The sequence below is a fragment of the Nycticebus coucang genome, chromosome 18, assembly GCF_027406575.1.
Source record: "Nycticebus coucang isolate mNycCou1 chromosome 18, mNycCou1.pri, whole genome shotgun sequence".
Taxonomy (NCBI): domain Eukaryota; kingdom Metazoa; phylum Chordata; class Mammalia; order Primates; family Lorisidae; genus Nycticebus; species Nycticebus coucang.
This window is the reverse complement of record NC_069797.1, coordinates 50,543,367-50,559,986: the sequence shown is the minus strand read 5'-3', so window position 1 is coordinate 50,559,986 and position 16,620 is coordinate 50,543,367. Positions and strand designations below refer to the sequence as shown.

Sequence of the window (16,620 nt, the reverse complement as noted above, 5' to 3'; positions counted from 1 at the left end):
CTTGCTTCAGCCTCTCAGAGTGTTGGAATTACAGGTGTGAGCCACTGCACTCGGTCTTCTTTTTTTTTCCTTTAATGTCTGAAATTAAAGTCTACTATTTCTTTGTAGGAAGTCTTTTTTTTTTTTTTTAACTGTAATATGTAAAAATAACATACTGTCTACTGTCAAGAAAATAAAAGTAGCTGAATTTTGTGTTTCTTTTTCAACAAATCTGTATTGGACTAAAGGGAAATGAGTATTGGAATGTCTTCCCAGTGAGCACATGCCATTGCCCAAATTATTAGTCACATTATAAAAAGCTGTTTTTCAACTTGAGTTTTTAAGTTTGAAACCTTGGCTTAGTCAAGATCTGATCTTGTCTGCTTTAGAATGATAACTTTTAAATTTAGAATTAATCTTGGGAATCTTGAGTTTGGAGTATATCCTGTCACATAATATAGATGCGTCCTTCCATAGCATTTCTGATATTTTATTATCTTCTATTTGATTACCCACTGCTACTACCTCTCCTTTTTTTCTTAAAAAATAATATAGATTAATTAGATCTAGGATGATGGTTGGTTAGTTTGTTTCTATGTAGGTAATTTGGCAGGAAGCTCTAGCAATCCCAGAACATTTTTATTCCACTGTGGAATTGTGAAGGTTCAAAGCTAGGTTTCAGTTTTTGGAAGATTTTCTTATAATTCTTTGATTTCACCCTTAGTCCTAGGTGTAGCCTTTTGCGGCCCCAGTCCAAAGCCTGGTGGTTTACTGGACCACTTCAAGATGCTGAGGGGGGCTTTTTAGTGCTAGTTTTTGCTTCATTGATTGATGGATTGATTTTTTTGAGACAGAGTTATCACTTTGTCGCCATTTGTAGAGTGCCATGGCATCATAGCTTGCAGCAACCTCAAACTCCTGGGCTTAAGTGATACTCTGGCCTCAGCCTCCGGAGTAGTTGGGACTATAGGTACCCACCACAATACCCAGCTATTTTTAGAGATTTGGGTCTCACTCTTGCTCTGGCTGGTCTCAAACTCCTGAGCTCAGGCAATCCACCTGCCTCAGCCTCCCAATGTGCTGGGATTACAGATGTGAGCCACTGTGCCCAGCCTCATAAATGTTTTTAAAAAGTCTCCTCAGCTTCTCAGCTGTCTCCACCTGAATCATCAATCATCTCCAATGGAAAAGCAGCCCATTATATCTCCCTGAGATTTTGATTACATAATTTGATGTTGATCTTTTCGATCAGCTAAAGGTTGTAGTTCTTTTTTATGTGAGTTAAGTTAGATCTGTTGTCCAGCCTGTGTTTTGCCATAATTTAAAAGAGTTGCTCTTTTGAATGAAATGCTGGCTTTAAACTTTTATTTCACTTCATCTTATTTTAGTAGCCATCTATGTTTGTGTTAGTCTTTTACTTCAGAGTCAAAATTTGATTTTAACTAAGGATATTAAGTTATGGTCACCTTTTCCCTCTTCTTTTTGTTGTGCTTTGTTTTTGCTTTTACCAGTTACAGCTTTAAAAAGTGACTGAGGTTGGGAGGCTGGGAGGGAAGTTGAGGTTGAAATACAGAAGTTTGGGGGAAGTAAAGGCCCTGTCATTGATTCTAAATATCGGCCTTGTGGGTTTGTTTAACTTAGATGAAAGTGAAGAGGATGAGGATGAAGATGATTTGTTGCAAAGGACTGGGAATTTCATATCCACATCAGCTTCTCTTCCAAGAGGAATCTTGAAGGTGAGAGTCACTGATGTTGGAGCCTATCCAGCTACTTAATTCAATCCGCTTCCCAGTTACAGATGTATGGATTCCTGTCGCCTGTAAGATTAAATATATTTGCTGTTATTTTGCCTGGATAAATATTTACATTAGAGTTTTTAATTTCCTTTTGCAAAAATGATTGAGATACTAAATTACATTCCCAATAATTCTAGAAATCCTATTTGATTTCTTTTGCATTTCATTTTTGTTGGTATCAGTCTGATCCTACTGTTGTCATCTCTTAATCCAGCATATTGCTTTGTGACTGGTTTCTACTTTCACTTTACCTCTTCCTAAGCCATTCTTCATGTACCAGCTATGTATCAGATAGAAGGATTTTTTTAAAAAGAAAACATCCAGAGCAGCACCTGTGGTTCAGTATGTAGGGTGCCAGCCCCAGTCCCGGACAAACTGCAACAAAAAATAGCCGGGCGTTGTGGCGGGCGCCTGTAGTCCCAGCTACTCGGGAGGCTGAGGCAAGAGAATCACCTAAGCCCAAGAGTTGGAGGTTGCTGTGAGCTGTGACCCCACAGCAGTCTACCAAGGGCAACAAAGTGAGACTCTGTCTTGGGGAGTGGGGGGGAACAAAACATCCAGTCGTGTGATTTTTTTCATTGCTTTTTCAAAACTTGTGATTCTTATCATAGTCTACACTACTCTTCATGATCTGGCTTCTGTCTACATCCGGCTTCTGTCTATATCCTTGGCCTTGTTTCAGACCTCTTTCTCTTATCCACTATTTCCTTTTTCTGTTTCTTGAATGTGCTGAGTCCTTTCTTTCCTCTGAACCCTTACTCTTGCTTTTCCCTTCTGCCTGTCTGTTCTTCAAGCACTGCTAATGTCTAGCTCATTCTTACCTTTCTATTCCAGTGGCACTTTAGATGGGACTTCTCTAAAACAGACTATGCTAGTTAATTTCTGTCTCATCACTGTCCAGCTTGTTCATTGTACTTACCTAGTGCCTACCCAGCATGGCGCTTTAGTTAAATATCTGCCAAATTAATGGATCTCTCTGCGGCATAGATATTTTTCCAGTTATATGATGGCATGTGTATTTTGATGGGCCGGGGAATCTGTTAAAGTAAATTACTAGGACACAGAGTGATTCTGTCTCCTCTCCACCTTATGAGGGCAATTTGTTCAGCTCCTTACAGGGTGAATTCACTTCCATTGAAAATGTAAAAATTTAACTTTGGTGGTTAAAAGTAAAACCCACATATAATACTTTGTTTTAAATTGAATTTTAAAAATTTGGGAAGAAAACCTGTAAAATCAGAAGAAATAACTGAATAGTTTGTGATGCATGAGAAAATTAGTACTTTAAAATAACAACTACATGCCCTGAGGGAAAAAAGTAAACAATCTGTGCTAAACACAGAACTATGGGGACAACTGCAATGCCTGTTGTATTTGTGCCATGAACGCAAAGATGCCATAGTAGAATTTTAAGTAAAATTTCCCCGGAAGTGAAAAATTTCTTAACCCAAATGGATGTATCTTGGGGGAAATAATTGGATACTACTGCTTCAAGAATACTTAATACATTTAAGCTTTTAGACATGAAAAGGACCTTCATGATTTATGTAATATTTTCTTTTGAAAGAAGTTAAAGTAGATTCTCATAAAGTGACTTGCTAGTTGGTACCAGAGCTGTGCTCTTTGGTTACCAAAAATGTATTTTCCTCTGCATTATAAGCTATATCTTTCTTCATGCTCTAAATAAAGAAATGATGTTAACTCATTGAATTGATAAAATTGATAAAATGCCAGCTTTATTTTTCTATAGATGAAGAATTGCCAACATGCTAATGCTGAACGTCCTACTACAGCTCGGATCTCATCTGTGCAGTTTCATCCTTGTGCACAGGTTGTGATGGTTGCTGGATTAGATAATGCTGTATCATTATTTCAGGTATGCATTTTGAAATGAAGACTTAAAGTGAAAAGTGTGTACTACCAATATACAGAGTCCAGGGAAATAACCAAAAGAATTGTTTTGTACTTCCTTATAGGTTGATGGGAAAACAAATCCTAAAATCCAAAGCATTTATTTGGAAAGGTTTCCAATCTTCAAGGCTTGTTTTAGTGCTAATGGAGAAGAGATTTTAGCCACGAGTACCCACAGCAAGGTTCTTTATGTCTATGACATGCTAGTAGGAAAGTTAATTCCTGTGCATCAAGTGAGAGGTAAGATTTCTTTTGAATATAGAATTAATTATATTCCCTAAGCTGAGTTTATTTAATAATGATCATATCCACTTTTTTCACCCCATTAGATTCTTAAAAATAAGAATTTCTTTATAGTATTAGAAATTGTTGCTGTGTTATTGAGGTACTATGTTTGAAACCTGTGAACTGACCTTTTTTTTTTTTTGGCCAGGTAACCAAAAATTTTTATTCCTGTAATATTTTGAAATCATATTTATTGCATACTAAAAAAATATTTTAGATATACCGAGATAAATAAAAATTATTAAAATAAAAAAATAATAAAAGACATATTCATTAAAAATAGAAGTCACCAGGAAATGAATTCCATCTCAATATAAATTTTTAAGCAAGTAAGACTCAAAAGGAATGGACTGTCCTATGAAGTATATACTTCTAATTTTCAGAAGTACTTGACTAAAGGTAGAAACTATCAGTAATTTAACATAAAAATATGGCAGCATCAAGAAGAGGTAAGGCCAGAGAAATTTCATGATTTTTAAAATTTTAATTGCTGTAAATACCCCAGGACCATTACTGTATGTCATAGCCTGTGTGATATCAAACCATCATCAAAAGATGTTTTGAGAATTGTACAAAAGTTTAAAATTAAACTTCCTCTTTAAAACATTTTTTTGTGTTTAATACTTTTACAAAAATGCTGTTTGTCAATAAGAATGGACTATTAGTAGCAAAATAATCACTCACAATTTTATACTGAAATTATGGCTGCTACGTAAAGAAATTATCATGACATTTAAGATATTTTCTTTCTTTCTTTTTTCTTTTCTTTTCTTTTCTTTTTTGCAATTCATTTTTGGCCGGGGCCAGGGTTTGAACCCACCACCTCCAGTGTTAACTGACTTTTTAATTTTTGATTGATTGATTGATTGAGACAGAGTTTCAAGCTGGGGTAGAACTGGGTAGAGTGCCATGGCTTCATAGCTCATGGCAACCTCCAACTCTTGGGCTCAAGTGATCCTCTTGCCTCAGTTTTTCTATTTTTAGTAGAGACAGGGTCTTGCTTTTTGCTCAGACTGGTCTGGAACTCATGAGCTCAAGCTATCCACCCACCTCAGCCTCCTAGAGTGCTAGGATTTACAGGTGTGAGGCACCACGCTGGGCCCAAAGTGACTTTTTTAGGGAAATACATATCTCCAAGACCAGAAGAGCAGTTGCAAATACTTGGCTTTAAAGTCAGCAGTTGATGCAAGAGAAAGAGCATTAGCCAGGGAACTATATGACCTGGGGTCCATTTCCTTGGATAACCTGTCTGATTTTCAGGAAATTTGGATATTTTCTAGTTTTAGTGTTTGTTGTAATAGAATTTTTATTTATACTTAAAGAGAATAAAGCACTGCTTTGGGGAGTCCTTATGTATTTTAAAGATTGAACTACTTAAAAAAAAAAAAAACAACCTTTTTTTAGCAAATGGAAATTTATCCTCTTCCTTACTCATTCTCCCTCGTTATTTCCCTACACTGATACATTCATGAATCCTTTGGGAGCCAAAGTCCTTCTAATGGGGTTGGCCAGGTTAACATCATAAATCTTGGGAGGGTATTGTTTGGCATATGCTACAATTCATTGATGGTCTTCTTATTAAACTACATGTATGTGCCCCTGGAAAGGATAAGAGGAGCTCTGTGCAAGATGTTTCTACTAGTGGTTAAAAGTGAGTAAGGCCAACTTGAGAAACATTTATGATGTTTGTCTTCAGCATTTCCAGTGTTATCTTTCCTGTATTCCCTGACATCTTTAACGATCCTTCCCTAATAGGTTCTTTGTTAATCTAGTCATGCTTTAATTCAGAGCAACTCAGAAGTTAAAATGTGCAGAAATCACCTGGAGATCTTGTTAAGCTACAGATTCTGACTCTATGGGTCTTAGGTGGGCTTGGTTTTGTATTTGTGACAAGCGCTCAGCTGATGCCAATGGTGTGTGGACCTCACTTTGTTGAAAAGCCTAAACTGACTTCTCATACCGAAATACAAAGCAATATGAAATAATCATTTTTACATACCATTTTACTATCAAACGGAGTGGATGTTAGTTTTTCCTTGTCTTGCATCCTCTTGAGAAAAAGCACCAAGGGTTGGTCAAGATAGGGTTAGTGGTCTTTACTCTGAGTCTGCTAGGTGTGCAGGAGTGTGTATCCAGTCACCAGCTGCTTTTGAGGCATGACATTAATTTTTCCTTTTCCTCTTTGCTCTGTAAGCATAGGTTGGTAATAATGATAGTAATAGTTGCGATCAATGCAGTCCTTTCGTGGTGGTGTGTTCTTGAGCACTATTCTCAGTCTTTTGTCATTAATAGAACTGTAAATAACTCAAGAAACTAGGGACAGTAGACTCGGAAAATTGCTGACTGGTTAGGACATGTAAACCTTATGTGTGTGCAAAACCTAGGTGGTAAATGCTAGTTTGAAAAACAGAGAATACAGAGTTGGTGCAAGTGGTGTGTTCATTAACCTGTCAGGGATCGTATCCTGGGGCTCATGATGTGGGAACTATGGACTCTCACAATTCTCTGGATAGAATTCAGGGGTCTATGAGGTAATATGAGAAAAACATTACATCTTTATTTTTGCTCACCTCTAACTGAAGTTCAGCATTTCCTTCAGTTATGAATTTTTTGAACAACATCATTTTGAGAAGGGGACTGTGTGCTTTATCAGACTGCCTAAGGGTCCAGGGCTCAGAAGGAGTAGGAACCATAGAGCAGTTTCTGTTTATCTTTGAGAAGGACTTTTTTTTTTCGAGACAGAGTCTCACTATGTTGCCCTGGGTAGAGTGCTGTGGCGTCACAGGTCACAGCAACCTCAAATTCTTGGGCTTAAGTGATTCTCTTGCCTCAGTCTCCCAAGTAGCTGGCACTACAGGTGACTGCCACAACACCCGGCTATTTTGTTGTTGTTGTCATTATTGTTTAGCAGGCCCGGGCCAGGCTTGAACCCACCAGCCTCAAAGTATGTGGCTGGCACCCTAACCACTGAGCTATGGGTGCTGAGCCTGAGAAGAACAGTTTTCAAGGTATGTCTTGTTCTCAATATACAAAGGAATTTAACCACTTGGAGATCAGAGGTTGGTCAGATAGCCATTTTGATTTTGGGCATTATGGTATGGTAGCGTCTGAGCTTCAGTTTTTCTTTTTTTTTTTTTGTAGAGACAGAGTCTCACGGTACCGCCCTCAGTAGAGGGCCGTGGCATCACACAGCTCACAGCAACCTCCAACTCCTGGGCTTAAGCAATTCTCTTGCCTCAGCTTCCCGAGTAGCTGGGACTACAGGCGCCCGCCACAACGCCCGGCTGTTTTTTAGTTGCAGTTTGGCTGGGGCTGGGTTTGAACCCGCCACCCTCGGCATATGGGGCCGGCGCCCTACTCACTGAGCCACAGGCGCTGCCCTAGTTTTTCTTTCTATAAACTCAGAGGGTCACCTAAAAAGATGATTGTTTTTAAAGCTCTTCACTCAGCACCTGCCATGTAGTAAGTGTGCAATGAATGGTAGGTAACCCTTGTCAGTGTTAGGAACAACATATAATCTGATCCACTTGCCATCAGTTGGAGTTTGGCTATTGGTCATTCCTTTTTTTATCAATTGCTTAATGTTTTTTTTTGTTATTATTAAATCATAGCTGAGTACATTAATGTGATCGTGGGGCACCATACACTGGTTTTATAGACCGTTTGACACATTTTCATCACACTGGTTAATATAGCCTTCCTGGCATTTTCTTAGTTATTGTGCTAAGACATTTATATTGTGCATTTAAGGGTGGTGCCTGTGGCTCAAGGAGTAGGGCACCTGTCCCATATGCCAGAGGTGGCAGGTTCAAACCCATCCCTGGCCAAAAAAAAAAAAAAAAAAATCCAGCTATATTGTGCATTTACTAAGTTTCACATATACCCTTGTAAGATGCACCGCAGGTGTAATCCCACCAGTCACCCTCCCTCCGCCCCCCTCCCCCCTCCTTCCCCTCCCTTTCCCCCTTCCCCCTATTCTTAGGTTATAACTGGGTTATAGCTTTCATGTGAAAGCCATAAATTAGTTTCATAGTAGGGCTGAGTACATTGGATACTTTTTCTTCCATTCTTGAGATACTTTACTAAGAAGACTATGTTCCAGCTCCATCCATGTAAACATGAAAGAGGTAAAGTCGGGTGGCGCCTGTGGCTCAAGGAGTAGGGCGTCTGTCCCACATGCCGAAGGTGGCAGGTTCAAACCTAGCCCCGGCCAAAAACCAAAAAAAAAAAAAAAAAAAAGAAAGAGGTAAAGTCTCCATCTTTCTTTAAGGCTGCATAATATTCCATGGTATACATATACTACAATTTATTAATCCATTCGTGGATCAATGGGCACTTGGGCTTTTTCCATGAATTAGCAATTATGAATTGGGCTGCAATAAACATTTTGGTACAAATATCTTTGTTATAATGTGATTTTTGGTCTTCTGGGTATATACCTAGTAGAGGAATTATAGGATTGAATGGCAGATCTATTTTTAGATCTCTAAGTGTTCTCCAAACATCTTTCCAAAAGGAGTGTATTAATTTGCATTCCCACCAGCAGTGTAGAAGTGTTCAATTGCTTAATGGTTAACCTGAAAGTCTCATTTACCAGTCTGTAAAATGATTTATGTCTGACATCTTTAAAGCATTGCAATTTATTTTTCTAGGCAGTATTATAAATTTTATCTGGCTCCTATTTTGAAAGGTCAAACATTTGTAAAGGACAACTATAATACTGATAGTAGAATTTATTGTCACTTTTTTATGTGGCTAAAAGAAAATGCTGCATATATATAAAAATATATATGTGCATAAATATATAAATATATAAATAGTATAATGTGTTGTAAACTTAGGGTAAAAATAAGTTATCTTTTATTTTTCCAGTTAATTGCTAAAGCAGCCACCTGTCCTTATTTGTTGGAAGTCTATTTCCTGCTTGAGAACAACCTTCTGTTTAATTGCTCCAAAATAGCAGGCTGATGTAGGCCAAAAGTGTAAGGTCTTCTAGCCACCTCCTGGCAGAGAGCAGTGGTCCGTGTAGTGAGTCCCCTGGCATGTTGCCTTTTGCTGCCACATTGAGTCTGTGTTCTACAGGTCCTGCACTATATGCTGGGACTCTGTTCACTGTTACTCTGATGATACCCATTCAGTCTGTATCCCCGCAGAACTGAACTGCATTGGTACCCAGCTGTAGCTCCAAGACAAACGTTTTTTCGTTCACTTTTGTATTTCCACTGCCTGACACTACGCCACATTTGGATTAGGTCTGGCGGGGTTTCTAGCTGTAGCTTCATGTTGAACTAGCTGCCCATCCTTTCCTCATTATGCAATGACATACTCCTTGTGGTTTGGAACAACTTCTGTATACTGTAGTCAACACATAAGGTTTATCCAGCATTTGGGATTAAATCACTTAATAGGAGTAATGAAGTACCCTTCATAGAAGGAGACTGGTCATCAGCAGAAGTAACTCCAGTGATTGGAAATACATGTCTGAATTGATACTGGGAAACACAAGTCTAACCAAGGAAACTAGGATTTAGCCTCTGGAAGGCAAGAATAGAGTGGGCTGTCTAGTTTATAGTCGTGTGAAATAGGAGCATCAGCTAGCGTTTTCCTTTAAGGGAAAAAGGGTACTTCACCAGCTTTTCCTAAATCCTTTTTCTCTAATATTTTAATTTAGTAACTTAAAATTTTTGAAATGTGTATGTATTTTTTGACTAGGCAATACATTCACATAGTTCAGAAATCTAATATGTACAAATGGGTGTAGAGTGAAAAATCACTTATGCGCCATCTCCCTGACCATCTATTCCCTTCCCTGGAGATAACCAGTTGTACCCATTCTTCTATTCTTTCTATTAGGCAACTCCTTAACAAGTAACTTGGCTCTCTAAGCATTTTTTTTTTTGCAGCTTTTGACCAGGGCTGGGTTTGAACCCGTTACCTCAGGCATAAGGGGCTGGCGCCCTACCCTTTGAGCCACAGGCACCATCCGGCCTGCTAAACATTTTGATATCAAGTTCATAGTATAAAGATTTTAGACATGAACCTTTTGTAAATAAGTCAACTATGGTTTATTTACCTATCTCTGAGAAGCCAATTAACTCTTAAATACACTGACAAGTTGTGAATTACTATTATTTTTCTTGACCCACAAAATTAGACTCCTGTTCATCATGAGATGCTTTGTGGGTGGCCAGCAACTAGTTTATATATATAATCATTATACTTTTAGCTGTCTCTAATGGTCATTATACTTTTAGCTGTCTCTAATGGTAGCGTAGGTCCTTTTTAGTAATGAACTTTGTGACAAAGAAGTAAAATTTATTCTTCCAGTTATTTAGCGGTATTAATGCATACATTTGGAAAATTAGTTGATAAATTTATTGTATGGAGAGCTGAATCTCTGCCTGCAATTAAAATGATGCATGCTAAGTAAGACCAAGAGAGTTTTGCTAAGCACTTTATAGTTACCTTATGTTTGGGTCAAACTCACTGATGTGTGAAGTCGACTTATTCAGGGTCTGAGCCAAGGTTCTGTTTAATTTAAGGCACTTACGTATTTTAAAGGTAAGAAATTCAGTTGTCAGTAGAAGGTAGCTTTATTGAAAACCATATTAAGCCTTATTTAAATGATTCATCTCCTTTCTTAGGTTTGAAAGAGAAGATGGTGAGGAGCTTTGAAATATCCCCAGATGGGTCCTTCTTACTCATAAATGGCATCGCTGGGTATCTTCATTTGCTGTCAGTGAAGGTGAAGCATCTTTAGTTGTTGTTTGTTCTTCTCTAGGAGGATTTTAGTAGGAACAGTCTTGAACCTTAACTCAGTGAGTCCTTAAATCTATATCTCAAGTAGGGGAGCATAGGTGGGACTTTGGGAGAAGTTGTAGGCAGTTGTAGGAGAAAACTTTTGAATGTAGGGAAAACCAGCATTCGGTGTGTGGTAGAAAAAGGAGAACTAAATTGTTTTTATTTTACACAGTGTGATTATACCTTCTAACAATTTGTTATGTAATATTTATTCTTTTAGACCAAAGAACTGATTGGCAGCATGAAAATTAATGGAAGGGTTGCAGCATCCACGTTCTCTTCAGATAGCAAGAAAATATACGCCTCTTCTGGTAAGTTGGTGACAGGAGAGAAGCTGTGGATGTTTTTACATTTCAAATTTAACCAAAACCTGTGATTTCAGACTTTCTTTTTAAAATTAGAAAATCAGCTTTATTTTTAGAATTCATTTTTGTTGCCATTTCCCTTCTCCTTTACTAACTAGTAATAGTGAAGGACTGAACATTTAGTGTTAACATATTTGGGGAAAGAGGGCGGCGCCTGTGGCTCAGTAGGTAGGGCGCCAGCCCCAGTTATTGAGTGGCGGGTTCAAACCCGGCCCCAGCGAAACTGCAACAAAACACAGCTGGGTGTTGTGGCAGGTGCCTGTAGTCCCAGATACTCCGGTGGCTGAGGCAAGAGAATTGCCTAAGCCCAGGAGTTGGAGGTTGCTGTGAGCTGTGATGCCACGGTAGTCTGCAGGGGGGTGGGAGGGGTCGGGGATAAAACGAGACTGTATCTCTGGGGAAAAAAAAAGTATTTGGGGAAAGAAAGGGAAGGAAATGTTTATATAAAAGATGATATAGGGGCATTCATCCTCTTGTGATTCCCCCATGCTAAGCATGCTAATGTTTTGTACATGTTTTCTTCTATTAGTCTGCCTTTTGTTTGTTGATTTTTCAGAGGGCAAAGGGAAAATGTCCACTAGTTTCATTTATATTAACGATCTTGAAATAGAGATAACGATAGTAAAGAATAGATAAGCATTTGTTAGGATTGGGGGCAAGAGAAAGATAGAAGTGGCTGTATTAGAGCAGCATCAGGGACCCTTTGGGTGATGGAAAGTTTTACGTTTTAACTGTGCCCATGTCAGTATCCTGGGGAACTGAGTAAAGAGTGTACAGTGTCTTCTGTATTATTTCCTTTTTTTTTTTTTTTTTTTTTTAACTATGTCACCCTTGGTAGAGTGCTGTGGTGTCCACAGCTCACAGCAACCTCCAACTCTTGGGCTTAAGTGATTCTGTTGCCTCAGCCTCCCAAGTAGCTGGGACTACAGGTGCCTGCCACAACACCTGGCTAATTTTTTGTTGTAGTTGTCACTGTTGTTTGGCAGGTCCGGCTGGATTTGAACCCCCCAGCTCCTGTGTATGTGGCTGGCACCCTAGCCGCTGAGTTACAGGCGCTGAGCCTTCTGTATTATTTCTTTACAGTATATGTGAATCTGTAATTATCTCAGAAGGCATGATTTAAAATAAGTTGTCATACCTCTCTTAAAAATAAGGCAAACACGAAAAAAGATGATTTCAGACTTTTTGAAAGTTACCTAGAATTGCCACTTTGTTTTTAGCAGTCCCCTTTTGACTTGGATGGTATGTTGAATTTTCATTGTTGGCTCATTTTCTGTTAACATTTGTATAATTCTGACCAATTCTTTATCATCCCACACAGGCTTGTGCTTTTCTGACTATCTTTTGTCATCTTTGACTCTTACTCTTTATCTCTGAAGATCCTGGGGGCTATCCCTCAGGACAGCTGCATAATCTCAGTATAGATCCTGCTCTGTTTGGTAGTGGGAGGCATTAGAGTGGTTCTGTTGTATGTTCTGCTGTCTATGCAAGTCAAGGCTTTTTAACATAATTTTTACGTTTGGTAACATAGCATTAATTTTTTAACTTTTAAAAGAAATTAATTTTTTTTTATTTTTTAAAGAGATATAGTCTTGCTCCGTTGCCCAGGCTGGAGTGCAGTGGCACCAATCATAGCTCACTGTAACTTAGAACTGATTTCAAGTGATTCTCCCATCTCATCCTCTTGCCTAGTTGGGATTACAGGTATGAGCCACTGGTCTGGGCTTAAGAATGTTTTTTCTTTTTTTAAAGGATTAACTTCAGCTTTGACTTTCATTAATTTCTGTGATGTAAAAAGTTTTTTTGGTAGAGATGAGGTCTTGCTATATTACCCAGGCTGGTATTTAACTCCAGCCTCAAGCAATTCTCTCAAAGTGCTAGGATTACAGGTGTGAATCACCATACTTGCCCTGCGTTTATCCTAGAATCAGACTTTCACAGAGTTGCTTATGTTTGTATGTTTTTAATGAACTAATATAAAGTTAGCAGAATTTATATAATGTTAGGTTTTATGGGAAGTAGGAATAAATAAATACTGGTTCACAGTAATATGCCTGATGAAATGGCCCTTGACCCTGGGAGAGGCAGAGTAGGGGACGATTGGTCAGCACAGGTACTAAAATTTGGTATATTAATTGCATGCAGATATAAAATACTGGGATTATAGATGTGAGCCACTGTGCCTGCCTGGATTGCCTAAATTTTTATTGTTCTCCCCAGTCTCCTTTATTCTTCCTTTTCTTATTCTGTATAGAGCAGTTCATGTGATTGCCATTATACTGTTCATATTACATTGTTACATATATAGAATATTTTGAGACTAAAAAGGGAAGCTGAAGAAAGAATTTACTTTTTTTATCTTTGCACCTTGACCGGCTTTTTCTTTGGTTTCTTTATGCAGTCATTCTTGCTACTTTTGCCTTCAATCTTCATCAACTCAGTACCAATTTAATGTACTTGAAATTCTAAATAATCTTACTCTTGATCTCTTCTCTCTCCATTTTAGTCTGTTGCTAAACTAATCTTTAAGTGCTTTATAACATTACAAAGATATGAGGCAAAGGTTGTTTAATTTGACTCTATTAAATTTTTCCAAATATATTTTACTATTATTTAACGTGTAGCCCTACTCCAGCCTGAAACATTTTGTTAAGGAATGGTTGAAAGAGTGAGATTGACAGCCTTCTCATTTGGGGAATAAGAGCATGGGTAGAGGGTGAATTTGGGAGCAACATCCCCAATAAAGGAACAGCTGGAATAGGGAGTGAGGAGCCATCTTTGAGATGGATGTAGGGTCATTAGAGAGAGATGAATACTGCATGTGCGGAAGAGGGTGGTCATCAGTGCCAAGTTCTGTAGGAGAGAGAAGGGAAAATAAGGACTGATTTGGGCCATTAGAGGGCCTTTTCCATCACGGAGATAGTGGTGGTCTCTTCAGACTTAATATTTTCTTTTATTATCTTGTGTACATAATTCTTCTTCTCTGAACTATTCGTGCTTATTATTAATAAGCTTATACCTAGCATTTCTTATTTTGAATAACTCAGTAATCAATAAATTGTGCTCATCTTCTTAATTAGATTATAAATTATTTGTGGTGTGGATCATTCTTCCTCTTCTCCATCATACCATTAACAGTTTTGTGCCTAGATCATCTAGCTTTACATAGTAGGTACTCTAATGCCTTTTATAGGTGCTAGAAGAGCTATGCTGGTGGGTGGTGGTGTGTTTTGTTTTATATTTTGCTTCAGTAATTTGAGTTGAATATAGCTCTTCTAAAAGCTCAACTTAACATTTTGTGATTTTTTTTTTTTTTACTGTAAAGCAAAGATACTGTTTATTAATGACTAGCTGATGGAGTTTTCTTTGTATGTGTATGTGTACAAGAAATATTTTTAGTCCAGTTTTCTAGAAGTAGGAGGGTTACTGTAAATCTGTATTTATAGGCCGTTATACTATTGAAGAGGGTCTAAGCATGGTCTGATTACTTGCCTTTCAAGTATAAAGTGAAATTAACCAATTCTCTCTCTCTTTTTTATTTTTTGGCTGTTTCATTCAGGGGATGGGGAAGTTTACATCTGGGATGTGAACTCTAGGCGGTGCCTTAACAGATTTGTTGATGAAGGCAGTTTATATGGATTAAGCATTGCCACTTCTAGGAATGGACAGTATGTGGCTTGTGGGTAAGTAGAGAGAAAGGTTCTTATAACTTCAATCACATTGTGCTAATGACAGAATATTAAGGAGTTGAATATACTAGGTGATACATGATGAGTAGTTCTGTTTAAAAACTAGGCAGTAACATGAAATTGATTAACCTAGATGTACCTTTTGCATTTTATTGTCTTAGCGCAGTGTGTAGTAGTAATACTATAGTAGTCCCCCTTAACCGCAGTTTGACTTTCTGTGGTTTCAGTTACCTATGGTCAATTGCAATCTGAAAATATTACACACAAAAAGATATTTTGAGAAAGAGGCTGAATTTACATAACCTTTCTTTCAGTTTATTTTTATGGTTCTATTGTATTCTCAGTTGCTATTAATCTCTTACTGTGCCTAATTTACAAGTTAAATTTTATAGGTATGTATATATAGGAAAAAACATAGTATATTTTGGGTTTGGATTCAGGCATCCACTGGGAGTCTTGGAGTGTGTTGTCTGTGGATAAAGGACAACTATTATATTAGCAGCTTATCAGCTTTTTAGCAAAGAAAATGCTAGAGTCATTTATTATTGACTTATCATTGTATTTTTTCCTGTATTTGAAGTATCTATTTGATCATATTAAGTTTTCCCAGAATTATTTTCAGCATCTGGTCATTGATGAGGAGGTAGAATAAGTAAACTTTGGGTTTAAGTTTTAAATATACTTTAAACAGCATTTTTCCTTCAGCTAGGTGTACAGAGCAAAAATGTGGTCTTGAGATACCATATGTTAGTATTGTAGAAACTTCAAAAATATCTAGAATTAATTTTATTGTGCTATTACTGGAAAAACAATGGTTATTACACTGGGGAAAAGATGGCTTTGTTTTCCTACTTGGTTCTAAAGGTGCAGAATAGGAGGCGCTGCCATTATACACTTCCCAGTAATTCTGAAGTGTCTTACCAAACCACTGATTAGCCCCTTGAGTGCAGTGGCATCAGCCTAGCTCACAGCAACCTCAGATAATCCTCCTGCCTCAGCTTCCTAAATAGCTGGGAATATAGGTACCTGCCACAGCGCCCAATTAAATTTTTTATTTTTGTAGAAGCTGAGAGCTGGCTCTTGCTCAGGCTGGCCTCCAATTCCTGATCTCAAGTGATCCTTCCATCTTGGCCTTCCAAAGTATTAGGATTATAGGCAATAGCCACCACATCTGGCCTACCACCCATAATTTTATAGCATCAGGAAGTAGGTTTTTATGATTTTCATAGATGACAAACATTTGAGTCAAAATCTCAGTCACATCCACTCGCAGGTGGGAAGTCCAGGGGGTCTTTCTGTCAAAAACAATATGCTCTCTACTCATTGTTGATTGTCTTCTTTCAAGGTTAATGTTGGGAAAACTGCTAGTAAATATTCCTACCATCATTTGGAAATTGGGGCCTGAGAGGAAAGGCACTTGGAGAACAGGCCCACGTGCCTTAGGTAATGGGACAGTGACAGATAATTTGGTGTGGGAGTGACCTGATGATGGTCCCTTCCTTTCCTTTGTTACCTGGAGTCATTATACCTGTGCCAAACCTGTAGGGAGGGGTGTTTTAGCACAAGCCAAACATTTGCCAGGGTAGTGTACATGGTATAATCATGATTAGCAGATCTGCTAGGAATAAGGCTCTTTTAAAATGAAGACTAACATTTAAACTGATAGTAATTTTCAGCAGAGTTGCTTTTGCTTCTATGTGGGGAAAGAATAATTGCACAAAAATGACCTTTTGCATATTTGTGAAGTCAGTAAAGTTAGTCTTTTTTCTGGTCCTTGCCCTCTCTTCTTTGTAT

At 38.0% G+C, this 16,620-nt stretch overlaps 1 protein-coding gene across 1 annotated transcript in view; it reads left to right on the top strand.

Annotated features, from left to right (window-relative positions):
* Nucleotides 1-16,620, top strand: part of UTP18 (UTP18 small subunit processome component) — a 35,938-nt gene that overhangs the window by 8,042 nt on the left and 11,276 nt on the right. Inside the window, exons 5-10 of the mRNA XM_053570473.1 lie at nt 1,621-1,715; nt 3,526-3,651; nt 3,752-3,926; nt 10,616-10,716; nt 10,993-11,083; nt 14,697-14,820. Coding sequence (XP_053426448.1) covers nt 1,621-1,715; nt 3,526-3,651; nt 3,752-3,926; nt 10,616-10,716; nt 10,993-11,083; nt 14,697-14,820 — 712 coding nt within the window. The remainder of the gene's footprint in view (nt 1-1,620; nt 1,716-3,525; nt 3,652-3,751; nt 3,927-10,615; nt 10,717-10,992; nt 11,084-14,696; nt 14,821-16,620) is intronic.